The 17,138-nt window shown below is 45.5% G+C and overlaps 1 protein-coding gene across 5 annotated transcripts in view; it reads right to left on the bottom strand.

Annotated features, from left to right (window-relative positions):
* The window catches only part of LOC123992993 (pleckstrin homology domain-containing family G member 3-like), a 61,695-nt gene that overhangs the window by 32,166 nt on the left and 12,391 nt on the right, over positions 1-17,138 (bottom strand). For 3 of the 5 annotated variants that reach the window (XM_046294707.1, XM_046294709.1, XM_046294708.1), the window contains exon 2: positions 3,834-3,911. In XM_046294707.1, coding sequence (XP_046150663.1) covers positions 3,834-3,882 — 49 coding nt within the window. In that variant the 5' untranslated portion in view covers positions 3,883-3,911. The other 2 variants (XM_046294712.1, XM_046294710.1) reach the window with 2 other exon arrangements.

Here is a 17,138-nt window from a genome sequence, read left to right as displayed (position 1 = left end):
TTGTTGGTTCCAGGTAGAACCCTTTTCTCTAAGAGTGTAGCCAATCTGGGCTACTAGCATGAGTAGGATTTTGTTGATTCAACTAATCATTTTTTATACAGTAATGTCACCGTAATCACATATTTTGGGGGGGAAAACTGGCAATTGAGTCGTACGAGTATAATGAAATCAACTCAAGAGACCCATGTGGGCTCAAGTGGAACACTTGACGTGTCACAAAAGCTGCGCCATGGTAGGCATATTCAATTGCAGTATATTGGCCATATACCACAAATCCCCAAGGTGCCTTGTTGCTATTATAAACTGTTTTCCAACGTAATTAGAGCAGTAAAAATACATGTTTTGTCATGCCCGTGGTATACGGTCTGATATACCATGGATGTCAGCCAATCAGCGTCCAGTGCTGGAACCACACAGTTTATAAACGGTGGTTTATTTGTTGCAGCTGCCATTTCCCTAGTATTTGCTAAGACATTACGTGGCAGCAATGGGTACTTTCTGGCACAGTATATAATAGTTAAACACAGTATTGTTGACTGCCTGCTACAAAATGGTGAACAGTACCATTAATGTCATAAAAACAAAAATGAGTTATTCGGTCAGAATTGTGTAATAACAATTGACCGTGTAACCAGAAAGTCAAATCAGGTAAATATTACTGTAAAATAAAGCTTATGCACACTGGTCAGTGCAGGCCTTGAACAGTCTACTATTTCCATGTATCCAGTAATGCTCCGATGAGGGCTAAGGACAGCCCCACTAACTCAATCACCAGTACTAACAGTCTCCTGCAGTGCCAAAAGGGGCATGCCTTCATCTACTGATGGTTATAACCCATTAGAGACCTACTCCAGCAAACAGCAACACTCACCTACCTGCTAAACAGTGAGCTCAGCCTCTCCCCTGCCCTCCAGAATGCATGAGGTCAGCCTGTTTAATCTACCGGATCCAAACCAACGACTGATTCACCACACTGCTGCTGCTACTGACACACTTGGGCTCGGCTCCCAGACAGTCCCACTCAGGCAGAGTTCTCAGACCACTGACCAGCCAACTCCACACCCCACACTGAACCCTCTGGCCTGGATCCACCGCCCGCCCCGGTGTTGAACCAAACTCAGTTACGTCAACCACACTCCAACTCAAATATCAGTTACTACAATAGATAGTTTTTTTTCCCCGACAGCACACCACCATCTCACCTCGTTCATCTGGCAATGGCCTGTCTAGGGCACTTTGTGAGTCTGACTGTACAGACTACAGAGACAGAAACTGTCAGTGTTAGCGAGAGACATGTAGCGAGAGACATGCAGAGAGAGAGAGAGAGAGAGAGAGAGAGAGAGAGAGAGAGAGAGAGAGAGAGAGAGAGAGAGAGAGAGAGAGAGAGAGAGAGAGAGAGAGAGAGAGAGAGAGAGAGAGAGAGAGAGAGAGAGAGAGAGAGAGAGAGAGAGAGAGAGTATTTTTTAGATTTCCTGTTTTAGTACACGTCAGGGTGCAAGCCACTTATGAAGCAAGGGCAGACAGGAGGTGAGAGCTTGGCACATCTGCTATTTTCTGGTCTTTCTGAAACTGAAAAAAAGCTCTGAACCATGCAGAGAAAACCACAAGGACATGCTGGCCTTTCATGTTGCATTCGCCTTATTTGGTGTTTTAGAATACTGGTTATTTGGGGGAGTTTCAAGTCAGATGTGTGTGTGTGTCAAATACGGGCTTTGAGTGTCACACCCTGATCTGTTTCACCTATACTTGTGCTTGTCTCCACCCCCCTTTAGATGTAGCCCATCAGCCCCATTATCCCCTGTGTATTTATACATGTGTTCTCTGTTTGTCTGTTGCCAGTTCGTCTTGCCTCATCAAGTCTACCAGCGTTTTTCCTGTCCTCCTGTTTTCTCTCAAGTCCCTTTTTTCTAGTTTTTTGCCTGCCCTAACCCTGACCCTGCCTGCCGTTCTGTACCTTTCGGACTCCGCTCTGTATTACCAACCTCTGCCTGCCCTTGACCTGTCGTTTGCCTGCCCCCTGTTTTTGCAATAAACTTTTGTTACTTCGAACTGTCAGCATCTTGGTCTTATCCTGAGGTCTGATATTGGGAAAGAGAAAGTAAACAGATGACACAGTTTTGGGGGAAGATGATCTTCTGCTAACTGACAAAAACAGTACGGACTGTTGTGTGTAGAATGAGGCCTGCACCTGACAACCCACCAGAGGATGTGGTCGGGACCAACAACACACTGTTTTTATCTGAGAACACGCTTGACTTCGGTGCTGTTGCTAGGGGCGACAAGGGGAAAGTGTAAATGAGCTCAATGAGAGACGCGTTAACTGGACTTTGAAGGGTCATTTGCAGATTCCAAAACATCAGCAACAACAAACTAGTAGGGAGTCCGACTAACCACAAACTGGCAAAGTCACACTGACCTAGTGCTCAAAGGGCAACAAAGTAGCTCTCTTTTCCTCTGGCTGAGTCTCTGTGAGATGTGTTTGACATAAAGCACAGTGGGCTGCCTGGTGGGCCTCCACTGGGCCCCCTGAGTACGACGAACACGCTGTGTTTCTGGGTGTTAATCTAGATGAAACTCACTGGGCATTCTGCAAAACAAACATTCTCACTTGAGCTAAATACACCTGAGGGACAGGCAGTCGGTGAAAGGTAAAGCCTTAGACGGTACAAATGAGTTAGGAGACTGTACTAGTAACCTGAAAGAATACATAATATAAGGAGACCCCGTGAAGTGAGTGAAACTATAGCGGACCCCGGAACGACTAAAGGGCTTTCCTGGTTAAATAAAGGGTGAAAAAACCAATCCATTAAAATACCTATAAATGCAGTGCAACATACTTATCATTATGTGAAACAGTATTTTCTATGTTGGAATAAATGACCCTGCAATGCAGTACAATAAATCCCATGAATCTGATCTTGTGAACCTTCACAGCGCTGAGCCAAAGCTAGGCCACTCTAAGGCCTTCCAACTTCCCTATGTTTACAGCGGACTTTCCAATGAGAAGTGAACACCCTTAAACAATTCACATTGTATGTGCATTTGCACAACATTTTCAGTCACGATCGACTCCGTTAATATAAGCACTCTCTTTGTTGGGAAAACTTGGGGTGTGGGAGAGGGGCAGACTAAGGCCTAAATATAGTCACGTGCAGTGCCCTCCCATAGACTCACCACTTCCCTCTAGTCAATTTGACAATTTGGACATGTTGTCATTCCTATCCTAACTGGACACCCTTATCTTGGGCTCTGTAGCCTATTTCTTTCTGTATAATCTGAATAGAGAGATTTCTTCTCTTTTTACCCCAAAACATTATTGAACATTATACTTTGCGAGCGGCCACGAAACATACAGGAAACAGAACATGCACTCTAATTCTATCCCGTTTACAAGAACTACAATGTTACACTTCATAATGCTAGCTCATTACCGAGCTCTTCCTTTATCATTAAAGATGCACTCTCAAACGTTTGTATAGTTTCAGCCAGTAGTTTTGAAAGTGGTGCTCAAGAGCCAAAACGGGTCCCCGTTTTTTAGTGTACGATGTCATCCAATTGTGTACGACGTCATCCATTTTGGGTGATATGTTTTACGAATCCAATTTGTGCAACTCGTTACAAATGTATTGTGCTTAAGATCCCGGGGTGCATCTTTAACTGTATTGTAGCTACAGTGTGAAACTGCTGAGGTAACAATAACCAAACAAGATAAAGACATTGTAAATATGAATTTACAGTAGGTACATTCATTTTTTGCATACATTGACTAGAATACTCTGACGTCACACAACAATAACGTCACAGGTGTGACAGTGTCCGTGTTGACCTCTGACCTTGGTTGCTGGGCTTTCTCTGGCTGCCTCGGCCCGCCCCCTCAGGCATGGTGTGATGGTGTCACAGGAAGTGGAAACCTGTAAAGGACAATCAACCAAAACATCACAACAATGAAAGAAATTTGCAAAATACAGTTGTCATTGTGCAACATAGGACATACGGTAGGGCATACTGTAGGGCAGACAGCACTGCGATGAAAGTATGGTTATTTCTGCAAAGAAACTTATTTTCCATCTATTGCCCACAAGAGAGTGTGTACCTAAGTCAATCTGAACTGGACCCCAATTTACAGTGGAAATCTGAATTGGACCCAAATGACACAGTCCCTTTGATGGGAATACAACAAAGGCCTCTGCAATGTGCACTAGCAGAGAATTAGAGCATGACTTCACTCGGGTTCTATCTTTTAACAGACTGTAGGAATGTATTCTTTCACCGTTCACCACTTTCAGGTGGCTGTTCTAAATCACTTTTACACGACACACAGTGGATGTTCTACGGCGATACATTCTCTCTACTGGTTGGGTGTCACTTCTGAGGCCTCTTAAACAAAGACACAGAGCAAATACCTGAGAAAGTACCAGAGTTGCAGGAGCTTCTAATTCAAAAGGGCCTGTTCTCAGGCTATGATTCCAGTCCAGTGAAGCCCACTCCCTTCGGTTTAGACAGAGTGAAGCCAAAAGCAGACTTTAATCAGCACTGAAGTGCCTTCCGCTCCTTTCACTCGGAGACGAAAGCATAGAAAGGGAGAGGGGGAGGGTGGGGGGGACTTGTAGCCAAAGCAATTAAATGGCTGAAACATGAGAGATGCTGTTTGGGAAATAAGAGGGGAGGAGGGCACACACAGCCGCATGGAAGAATTATTTTCTTTCTCCACACACACACACACACACACACACACACACACACACACACACACACACACACACACACACACACACACACACACACACACACACACACACACACACACACACACACACACACACACACACACACACACACACACACACACACACACACACACACACACACACACACACAACAACGGAGGAAACAGAACATATGTAATGTTTGGCTGTGAAACAAGAATGTGCTCTTCTCTGGTTCTATAGCACTGTGTTGAGCATGCGCATTGGAGGAAGGGGACCAGGGCTGTGGCGCTGGCAGACAGGAAGTCTTTAGGAGCGGCGTTCAAGTTTCACGTTTTAATGTCACGTGTACCACAAGTACGGCGAAATGCTTTTCTTGGAAGCTCTAAACCCAACAATGCAGTGGTCGATATCAAATTAGCACATGAGGTTGAACAAAAACACACAAGAAATGAACATTTGAAATAAGAAAAACACAAGAAAGTAAGAAGCTATGATACAGGGTCAGTTCCAATACCATATTTACAAAGTGCAGGGATACTGAAGTGATGGATGTAGATATGTATGGGGGTAAAGTGACAGGGATACTGGAGTGATGGAGGTAGATATGTATAGGGGTAAGGTGACTAGGCATCAGGATGTATGATAAACAGTAGCAGCAGCATAAATTAAGATTGTATGTTGCGAGTGTGCGTGTGTGTGTTTTATATTTGATTTTATTTCACCTTTATTTAACCAAGTAAACTGGTTGAGAATAAGTTCTCATTTACAACTGCGAACTGGCCAAGATAAAGCAAACCAGTGCGACACAAACAACAACACAGAGGTACACATGGAATAAACAAGCGTACAGTCAATAACACAATAGAAAAAAAGAAAGTCTATATACAGTGTGTGCACATGGCGTGAGGAGGTAAGGCAATAAATAGGCCATAGTAGCAAAGTAATTACAATTTAGCAGATTAACACTGGAGTAATAGATGAGCAGATGATGAGGTGCAAGTAGTGATACTGGTGTGCAAAATAGCAGAAAAGTAAATAAAAACAATATGGGGATGAGGTAGGTATTGGGTGGGCTATTTACAGATGGACTATGTACAGCTGCAGCGATCGATTGCTCAGATAGCTGATGTTTAAAGTTAATGAGGGAAATATAAGTCTCCAGCTTCATCGATTTTTGCAATTCGTTCCAGGCAGTGGCAGCAGAGAACTGGAAGGAAAGGCGGCCAAAGGAGGTGTTGGCTTTGGGGATGGCCGGTGAGATATACCTGCCGGAGCGCGTGCTACGGGTGGGTGTTGTTATCGTGACCAGTGAGCTGAGATAAGGGGGAGCTTTACCTAGCATAGACTTATAGATGACCTGGAGCCAGTGGGTCTGGCGACGAATATGTAGCGAGGGCCAGCCGACTAGAGCATACAGGTCGCAGTGGTGGGTGGTATAAGGGGCTTTGGTAACAAAACGGATGGCACTGTGATAGACTGCATCCAGTTTGCTGTGCTGAGTAGAGTATTGGAAGTGTGTGTGTGTGTGTGTGTGTGTGTGTGTGTGTGTGTGTGTGTGTGTGTGTGTGTGTGTGTGTGTGTGTGTGTGTGTGTGTGTGTGTGTGTGTGTGTGTGTGTGTGTGTGTGTGTGTGTGTGTGTGTGTGTGTGTGTGTGTGTGTGTAGAGTCCATATAAATGCGTGTGCATGTTATGTGTGTGTTGGAGCATCAGTGTGCGTGAGTGCATAGAGACAGTGCAAAAAAATAAATAAATGCAAGGGTCAACTCAGATAGTCTGTGTAAAAATTTTGTTCTCTATTTAGCAGTATATTGGCTTAGGGATAGAAGCTGTTCAGTCAGACTTGATGCACCGGTAATGATTTCCGTGCGGAAGCAGAGAGAACAGTCTACGGCTTGTGTGGGTGGGTGGAGTCTTTGACGATTTTTCCGGGCCTTCCTTTTACGCCGCCTGATATAGAGGTACTGGATGGTAGGGAGCCCGTCCTCAGTGTTGTGCTGGGCTGTCCGCACCATCTTCTGTAGCGCCATGCAATCGAGGGCAGTGCTGTTGCCATACCAAGAGGCGATGCAGCTAGTCAAGATGCTCTCAATGGTACAGCTGTAGAACTTTTTGAGGATTTGAGCGTCCATGCCAAACCTTTTCCACCTCCTTAGGGCTGTGCACATGTGTGTGGACCATTTTAAGTGCTTTGTGATTTAGACCCTGAGGAACTTGAAGCTCTCAACCCGCTCCCTTACAGCCCTGTCAATGTGGATGGGGGCGTGCTCCCGCGTTTTCCTGTAGTCCACGATCAGCTCCTTGGTCTTACTGACATTGAGGGAGAGTTTGTTGTCCCGGCACCACACTGCCAGGTCACTGACCTACTCCCTGTAGGCTGTCTCATCATCACTGGTGATCAGACCTACCACCGTCATGTTGTCAGAAAACTTGAACAGAGAGTACAGGAGGGGACTAAGCACACCAGTGGAGACTCCTCAGAAGAGGAAGGGGAGGACCATCCTCCTCAGTGAATTTCATAAAAATGTCAATTGTATAACATTTAAAAAGTTATAATTTTAGATACAACTATGCTAAATATAACCACGTCACCAAATAACTGATTTAAACACACTATTTTGGTGTTTTATTTTGATTTATTTTGGATTTATTTCACCTTTATTTAACCAGGTAGGCTAGTTGAGAACAAGTTCTCATTTACAACTGCGACCATGCCATGATAAAGCAAAGCAGTTTGACACATACAACAACACAGAGTTACACATGGAATAAACAAACATACAGTCAATAATACAATAGAAAAAGTCCATACACAGTGTGTGCAAATGAGGTAAGAGAGGCAATGCAATAAATAGGCCATGGTGGTGAAGTAATTACAATATAGCAATTAAACTGGAGTGATTGATGTGCAGAAGATGAATGTGCAAGTAGTGATACTGGGGTGCAAAGGAGCAAGATAAATAAATAAATATAGTAAGGGGATGAGGTAGTTGGATGGGCTGTTTACAGATGGGCTATGTACAGGTGCAGTGATCTGTGAGCTGCTCTGACAGCTGGTGCTTAATGCTAGTGAGGGAGATATGAGTCTCCAGCTTCAGTGATTTTTGCAGTTCGTTCCAGTCATTGGCAGCAGAGAACTCGAAGGAAAGGTGACCAAAGGAGGAATTGGCTTTTGGGGTGACCAGAGAGATATACCTGCTGGAGCGCGTGCAATGGGGTGGGAGCTGCTATGGTGACCAGTGAGCTGAGTTAAGGTGGGGCTTTACCTAGCAAAGACTTGTAGATGACCTAGAGCCAGTGGGTTTGGCGACGAGTGCGAAGCGCGGGCCAGCCAACAAGAGTGTACAGGTCGCAGTGGTGGGTAGTATATGGGGCTTTGGTGACAAAATGGATGGCACTGTGATAGACTGCAATGTTTGGCAGCATGAGTGAAGGATGCTTTGTTGCGAAATAGGAAGCCGATTCTAGATTTAATTTTGGATTGGAGATGCTTAATGTGAGTCTGGAAAGAGAGTTTACAGTCTAACCAGACACCTAGGTATTTGTAGTTGTCCACATATTCTAAGTCAGAACCGTCCAGAGTAGTGAGGATCCGGACGACAGCTAGCTTCCATCCTTCTCTGGGTAAATTGATTTCAGTGCAAAGCCTAGGAGGTTCATGGTTCTCAGCCCCTTCCGTAGGTTTACAAAATTATTATGACAACTTCCGGAGGACTTCCTTCAACATATCAGAGCTCTTGCAGCCTGAACTGACATGTTGTCCACCCAATTAAAGGATCAGAGAACGAATATAGTACTGAAAGCATAACCTACAGCTAGCTAGCACTGCATTGTATAAAATGTGGTGAGTAGTTCACTCAAATAGAGAGAAAGACAATAGTTGACCAGTTTTGAAGAAATGTATTTATTCCAAAATAAAGGAGAAGTAAGAGAGAAATAGACAGAGAGAGATTGTCATGTTTTTTCACTTTCAGTTTCACTTACTTAGCTAGCAAATGCAGCTAGCTAGTTTAGCCTAATGAAACACCCTGCTCAAACGGAGGGATGCTATGCTAGCTAGCTGGCTATGACTTTCCAACACAACACACAACATTGGAGCTTTTGGTATTACTCATTTATTGCCACCGTGGCCTGCCGATGTAACTGCTTACTGACTGTATACTAACGTTACTGCATGATTGTAGCAGGTTTACTAATAGGTTTACTTTAGTTATATTAGCCGTGCTGACTATGATGTTACTTTAGCTAATATGGTGACAACAATGTAGGCTGTGTGTAGCGGTTATGATATGGTTTGGTTTGGAAAGGTTTTTTCGCCTGGTCACATACAGCTGATGTGTTGTGCATTGAAGACCACAAGCGAAGAGAGGAGAAGGAACAAAACGTGGCTGTTATGAGGGTGAACTGTGTTTACACGTGATCAGGGGGTAAACATACCTGCATTTTGGACGAGAGTCATCCAATGAAAAATAAATTGTCCTCCCTCATCTTAAAGGGCACTGACCACCACTGAAGCATACATCCCTGTGGGGCCCCCATGCAGAGGGTCAGTGTGGCGGAGATGATGTTACCTACCCTCACTACCTGGGGTCACCCCATCAGGAAGTCCAGGATCCAGTTGCGGAGAGAGGTGTCACTCTCAGGGTCCTAAGCTTGGTGACGAGCTTGGAGGGAACAATGGTGTTAAACGCTGAGCTAGAGTTGATGTGTGCCATAAACAGCCTTTCAAAGCACTTCATGATTGCAGATGTGAGCACAGGGCATTAGTCACCGTGGCTTGAAGCTTTAGAGTTGTTGGGAACAGGAATGATGGAAGTCATCCTAAAATATCTGTGGATTACAGACTGGGACAATGGAAGGTTCAGAGCTTCATGTTAAAGTCGATGTGAGGTGTTTGTTTATGTCCGGGAGACAGGGCCCTCGCTTCCTCGGCACCTGCCCCGGCCGTCACTTTCTCCACTGCCAAAACATAATTGAGGAAGTATGGCGAGTGGCAGAGATTAGGGTAGTCCAAGTCCAGTATCGGAGAGAAATGTTCTTGACACCGAAATTTGACATTTCTGTTTGAACTCTTCTAACTTGCTTGTTTTGCCAAGAATTCCACAGCATGACAGAGCAAGGAAAGGCCTTCATCTACTGGGAATGAAGCAATCCCTCTAATCTGTCATTGTCCTCCAACTGAAGACCTTTCTGTGGGTTGTGTAGGAGTTCAAATCAAAAGCCTCAATATTGGGAACAAAGAACCGTGTCTTTGTGTTTGTGTTGGCATGACGCAGGCCACATAGGCCTCTCTCCATCTATCATAATGGTTCAAGTCTGCGATGGAAATCCAACGTTACCTTCATTAGCCAAGTTCAATGATCTGTTTTGGACTTTTTGCAGCCATGAGAAATGAAGAAATTGTCCTGGAGCTATTCCAAGCCATGTCCTCAAAAAAATTTTTATCTCACCCCAACTCCCCCATTTCATTTCCAGGGCCTGTTTCCAGTGCTGTATTACCTCATTAAAAGCCACGTCTCTTCCTGTAAGCGCTACGATGAATCCTTCAGAATTCTTCCCAACACCACTCGGCCCTGTGGGTCTACCCCATATATATCTTCTTGGCTCCACCGCTTGTTTGCTGGGAAATTCCTGAATTGTGGTAAGACTTAACTTTGCTTCCCCCACAAAACCTTCCATGTGTTGTTTCTAATAGTGTTTGTCTGTGTGTGTGTGGGGGGGGGGGGGGGGGGGCAACATCTGGTTAACTGAGGTTACAGTGAGGTTAGAGGGACTTTGCTGAAGCGTGAAGCGTAGCAGCCACCCCCAAGCCCCCTTGTACAACAGTGTGTACTGTGGTGTTCTCTGAGCACTCTACAATGTTCCTGGTGCATCATTATGACCCTGTAATTTGGCACATTTCGGTCGCGTCCGAGAGCTCTTTCAGCTCAGCTATGCTATCTGACACGGCCGACGGATAGAAACCAACCTCCTCGCTGACAGAACACATCTACGGGAGAGAACAGCTGCTTCAGAGTGTGTGTGTGTATGTGCGCATGGGCATGCATTTTGTGTGCCTGTTCTGTGTGTCTGTGTGTGATTGTGTCAGTGTATGCCTGTTTGTGTGAGCGAAATAAAATTGCACAAGATGTGCATTTTTCACTGACCATAGCCTTGAGTTGTATATTTTTAACTTAGTTCAGTGTCTCCGGAGTGAGAAACAGTCACTTAACCAACTGAGCCACGAATAGTCGGCAGAACCCAGAAGATGAGGCAGACACAGCAGTACTTGAGACGGTGTATTTAATGAAGTAAAAAGTGAAGTTCTTCAGGAAAACATGTAACTCCACAACCTCAAAAGGAATCCTACAAGAACAAAGGTAATCCTCCAAGACAAAAAAGGTAAATCCACAAGGTGGAAGGTAAAGCACAAAAAGCCTCAGAAGATACTCAAAAAAAACCAAACAAACAAGAACAAAAAACAGAATTTCACAAGAGAGTCCACCGGGATCAACAAGAGTTCTCAGAGTACTAGGGCTGGGTGCTAACATACAAACACAGAGCAAAGAACTGAGTAAAACAAAGGGTTTAAATACAATCAGGGGAAACGAGGCACAGGTGCAAATAATAATGGGGATCAAGGGAAAACAAAAGGTCAAAAGGCACAATGGGGGCATCAAGTGACCAAAAACCGGAACAACCCTGGCCAAATCCTGACAGTTCAGGCTCAGCCTGTACTTTTCTATAGCGATGTACAGTTTTATCAACTGATGTGTTCCTTTTCCATAAAACAGTTACTAAAAAACAAAACCATAATGTGGCCATAGTAGATAAAGCTCTATTCCTAGTTAAACAAAAGGTTTATATGACTCTAATCAAAACCACCACGAGTCTAATCATACACGTAAAATCCAGTAAAAATGACTGTGTTCCAATTCCAGTCATCCACTCCAAAGTATATTTTCTGCAGTCAGCTTAACTATCATGCTCTGAACTTTGTTATTCTAATGCAAGTGTCTGTTATGCTGTTGAACACATTGATCAAGTGTCTGTTATGCTGTTGAACTCATTGATCAAGTGTCTGTTATGCTGTTGAACTCATTGATCAAGTGTCTGTTATGCTGTTGAACTCATTGATCAAGTGTCTGTTACGCTGTTGAACTCATTGATCAAGTGTCTGTTACGCTGTTGAACTCATTGATCAAGTGTCTGTTATGCTGTTGAACTCATTGATCAAGTGTCTGTTACGCTGTTGAACTCATTGATCAAGTGTCTGTTATGCTGTTGACCACATTGATCAAGTGTCTGTTATGCTGTTGACCTCATTGATCAAGTGTCTGTTATGCTGTTGACCACATTGATCAAGTGTCTGTTATGCTGTTGAACTCATTGATCAAGTGTCTGTTATGCTGTTGAACTCATTGATCAAGTGTCTGTTATGCTGTTGAACTCACTGATCGGCTATGAAAAGCCAACTGACATTTACTCCTGAGGTGCTGACCTGTTGCCCCCTCCACAACCACTGTGATTATTATTATTTGACCCTGCTGGTCATCTATGAACATTTGAACAACTTGGCCATGTTCTGTTATAATCTCCACCCGGCACAGCCAGAAGAGGACTGGCCACCCCTCATAGCCTGGTTCCACTCTAGGTTTCTTCCTAGGTGTTTTAGGGAGTTTTTCCTAGCCACCGTGCAGCTACACCTGCATTGCTTTCTGTTTGGGGTTTTAGGCTGGTCTCTGTATAGCACTTTGTGACATCAGCTGATGTAAGAAGGGCTTTAGAAATACATTTGATTGATTGATTGATCAAGTGTCTGTTACGCTGTTGAACTCATAGTGTCATGCCCTGATCTGTTTTACCTGTCCTTGTTCTTATCCCCACCCTCCTCCACGTGTCACCCATCTTCCCCACTTATCCCCTGGGTATTTATACCTGTGTTTTCTGTCTGTCTGTGCCAGTTCATCTTGTTTGTTCAAGTGAACCAGCGTTTTCTCAGCTCCTGTTTTTCCCCAGTCTCTCTTTTTCTCATCCTCCTGGTTTTGACCCTTGCCTGTCCTGACTCTGAGCCCGCCTGCCTGACTACTCTGCCGGCCCCTGAGACTGCCTGCCGTCCTGTACCTTTGCCACTTCTCTGCATTATCGACCCCTGCCTGCTTTGACCTGTCGTTTGCCTGCCCCTGTTGTTACTTCAACACAGTCCGCACTTGGGTCTCACCTGAAACCTGACACATACAGTAGATCCAATCCACAGAACCATGCAGATGTCAGCCGAGCCGTTATAGTTCATTCCTATTAACAATTGCATAATTCCTATTAACAATTCCAGCCGACTGGTCCCATCTGGCTGGTCGTTATGTCCCATCTCAAAATTATAGGCATGACTCAAGATAGGATTCCAAACAATTATTGGCTATCCAGAAAGCTAGCTAGCTAAATTTACTAGAACCAATAATAGAACAATTGAACTGTTGTAAATCTCTTCCCACTGCCATAGGTTCCTCAGCTCTACCATCTGAGCTGACAGCTTATAGCTCGAATAACTTGAGATAACTGATGTCACAATCCCAAAAACACACAAAGTGATCCTGGGGAAAATCACTAGGTAACATTGGACTTGTGAGATTGTGGTTTTAGATAATGTCACACTCGACTGAATGAATGGACCAAGGCGCGGCGTACTTAGAGTTCCACATGTTTAATAAATATGCAAACGTGACGTTCTGGGCTGCTCACAGGCAGCTACACAAAAACAAGATCCCACAAACAACAGGTGGGGAAAAGGCTGCCTAAATATGATCCCCAATCAGAGACAACAATAGACAGCTGCCTGGAGGACTGATGCGTGGGACCGGCACAGATTGCACCGGACTGGTGACCCGCTCTTCCAAACGCCTGCGTTGCCGCATACTTCTCACCAACTCCATTCTCCGGTATCCCTCCTCGCACTGTTCTATTGACTCCCAGGTGGCCTCTGGCACTCTCCCTGGGTCGACCGATCACCTCTCTACCTCCTCCCAGGTTGTCTCGTGTGCCCCCCCCCCACCCACCAGTCCTTTGGGCTGTCTTTGTGGCCGCGAACCCCGGCGTCGTCGCTGTTGCTCCTTCGCTGCCTCAGCCTGCTTCCATGGCTTCTGCTTCTGTCTCCTGCCATGATTTCGTCCCACGTCCAGGATGTCCTCCACTCCTGGCTTTCCTCCCAGGCCCAGGATCCCTGCTCCTCGTGGGCACGCTGCTTGGTCCGTGGGTAGTGGGATCTTGTGTCACACTCGTCTGAATGAATGGACCAAGGCGCAGTGTACTTAGAGTTCAACATGTTTAATAAATATGCAACTCACCAAAAACAATACAGAAGAAAACGAAACGTGACGTTCTGGCCTGCTCACAGGCAGCTACACAAAAACAAGATCCCACAAACAACAGGTGGGAAAAGTCTGCTTAAATATGATCCCCAATCAGAGACAACGATAGACACCTGACTCTGGTTGGGAACCATACCAGGCCAACAAAGAAATAGAAAACATAGATTTCCCACCCTAGACACACCCTGCCTAACCAAATAGAGAATTAAAAGGATCTCTAAGGTCAGATAAGCAAATTCACACCGCAATTCACAGCGCAGTGTTTATGACCTCATCAAACTTCCCTGGAATCTGTGTCAAGGATGTGATGAGGGAAACGGTCAACCTACTGAACAATTGAACACACACACACGCACACAATGTACTCTTGAACACACAGTATGCGTGTGGGGAGGGAGAGGGGAGGCAACCTTGGGATGTTCAACAGTTGACAGGGTCACAGATGGGGTCCGTTTTGGAGGCAAGGGGGATGGGGGGGCTACAACAATGGGGGCGTGCGTCAGCGACAGAGAGCCCATTCCATTGTCCATCCAGAGGCAGAGCGGGCAGCGGCCATTGTCAGAGGACCAGCTGACTCCACGTTCCCCCTGGATCAGAGAGGCCCAGCAGCCCATAGTGGGCCACAGTCCAGACTCTTCTCTCCTGCCACCTCCTTATTCTCTCAGACAACAAAGGGCTTCTTTTGTGTCAGGGAGGGAGTGGGGAGGGAGGGCTGGACAAGCCCATGATCCTAATGGAAAACGCTGGGTAGGGGGACGGCACGCGCATGTGGAACACACACTAACACACATAGACAAACTCCTACAGTCGCCCAGAAACATACACACAGGCACATAGAATAAACTGTGTTTGGTCAAGAGAGGTTAAGGGTGTTAGTCTAAAGAGATCCAGTCCAGAGGTGGAGTATAAGCTGCTGTACTGTATGTAGGGCACCCGGTACGTTGTCTCCGTTCGCTCATGGTCCTGCCGTGCAACAGTTGTTCTTTTGTTATCTTGGCGCTCAATTAATGAGCTGAACACTCAGTCGTTCCAACCACTAAATTAGTAGGACCCTCAGAAGTCTAGTCAGAGACAAAATTCTTCTGTCGAGTCAGCTGACCAGGGGCAGATAATACATAGCGTTTTGTTGAGTCATGGTGAATTACAGTAGACTCAGTAGGTTCAGAGGAGCAAAGGTTAAAACCTCATTGATTTAAATGTTCATCTAAATATACAGATGTAATATGTGTCATTTCATAGCAGACACTTTATCTATGATCTGGACTAGTCGTCGGAAGTTATTTGAAGCAGACGGACACGGCCGTGCTGCTGTGGCCAACGACGAACACAAAATATGATTTTAGAAGATTTTCAATTGGGTGGGATGGACAGTTTTCTGAGCCGGGTTGACTTAGGGTCAACATCTGTTGGCCTATGTAGGCCCGTTTTATGAAAGGATGCTGTTTATGCAGAAGTTGCAATTCTGGTTAACTACGTCAAGCAGCCGCTCCATCAAAATAACAGCTGTGTGGTTCAGTAACGTGCTACACGTGAGCAACTACCGGGGAGACAATGTGGCGACGCCACCAGGGAAAGGTTGGTGTAACAGGGACACTAACCGGCATGGCATGGGGCAGTTGACATCGACCTTGTGATGTCAGCAATCAGAGACAAGAGACTAGAATGATCCTGTGTTCTGCTCCTTTCTGGCCATCAATCCCCTAGAGAACTTCCATAAGGGGGGGGGGGGAATCCATCAAATTGGCCTGGTAAAGCTGTAACATCCAAACTTCCTGGAGCTCTATAAAAGTGTCATTGGCTGTAGTCAAGAATGGGGCCATAAGGAAAGGCAATGGGGGAGGCACTGGGATCCAAAAGGCTCCACGTGCCAGGAGGGAAATTCCATTTCTCTTTGTGCATGCACGGGACCAATTATAGATGCTGAGACGTACTATAGAAGAGAATTAAGTGTCTGTCTGTGTGGTGTTGTACTGTACTGTAGGGGGTGACAACACAGTCTGCTGTCTTTGTACTGTATTGTGGGCGGGGGGGGGGGGGGGGTTAATGGGCACAGAGGTGCCAGGAAAGGCAGAGAGGTGTCATACACAGTGCATGGAGACACTGGGGGAGAGACGTTGGAAGAGAAAGAGCTGAAGAGGTATTGGGAAAGAGATGGGGATGTAAGTTGGAGGAGTGAGGATGGGGGGACGGGGTATTTACAATGAAGGGGTCGCAAGGAAAGAGTGGGGGCCATGGACCTGGGAGAGGAGACACATTTATGTGTGTGTGTCATGAGAGGGAGAGGTGGGATTGATGACACATGGAAAACCTTCCCAAGAGACAGTGTGGTCCTGAATCACCTAACACACAAATGAACACATTCACAGCCACACACAACCACAATATACACACTGGCACACGGAAATACAATCACATAACCACACAAACCCACAATATACATACCTGCACATGGGGATAAAATCCCAGCTGCCTCAAGGAAAACCAAAAGGCTCCCCAATATAAGAGGAGAGGCGGGGAGAGGAAAGAGGAGAGGAGTAGAAAGAGGAGAAGAAAGGAGAAACAGGAGAGAGAGGAGAAAGAAGAGAGGAGAAAGAAGAGGAGAAAGAGGAAAGGAGAAAGAGGAAAGGAGAAAGAAGAGAGGAGAAAGAAGAGAGGAGAAAGAAGAGGAGAAACAGAAGAGGAGAAAGAGGAGAGGGGAAAGACGAAAGGAGAATGAGGAAAGGAGAAAGAAGAGAGGAGAAAGAAGAGGGATAAAGAAGAGAGGAGAAAGAAGAGAGGAGAAAGAAGAGGAGAAACAGGAGAGGAGAAAGAGGCGAGGGGAAAGAGGCGAGGGGAAAGACGAGAGGGGAAAGAGGAGAGGGGAAAGAGGAGAGGGGAAAGACGAAAGGAGAAAGAAGAGAGGAGAAAGAGGAGAAAGAAGAGAGGAGAAAGAGGAGAGGAGAAAGAGGAGAGGGGAAAGAGGAGAGGGGAAAGAGGAGAGGGGAAAGAGGAGAGGGGAAAGACGAAAGGAGAAGAGAGGAGAAAGAGGAGAAAGAAGAGAGGAGTAAGAGGAGAGGGAAATATGAAAGGAGAAAGAAGAGAGGAAAAA

This window comes from Oncorhynchus gorbuscha, linkage group LG13 (assembly GCF_021184085.1).
Source record: "Oncorhynchus gorbuscha isolate QuinsamMale2020 ecotype Even-year linkage group LG13, OgorEven_v1.0, whole genome shotgun sequence".
In the NCBI taxonomy this organism is placed as follows: domain Eukaryota; kingdom Metazoa; phylum Chordata; class Actinopteri; order Salmoniformes; family Salmonidae; genus Oncorhynchus; species Oncorhynchus gorbuscha.
The sequence above is the reverse complement of the archived record's forward strand: the minus strand, read 5'-3'. Positions and strand labels throughout refer to the sequence as shown.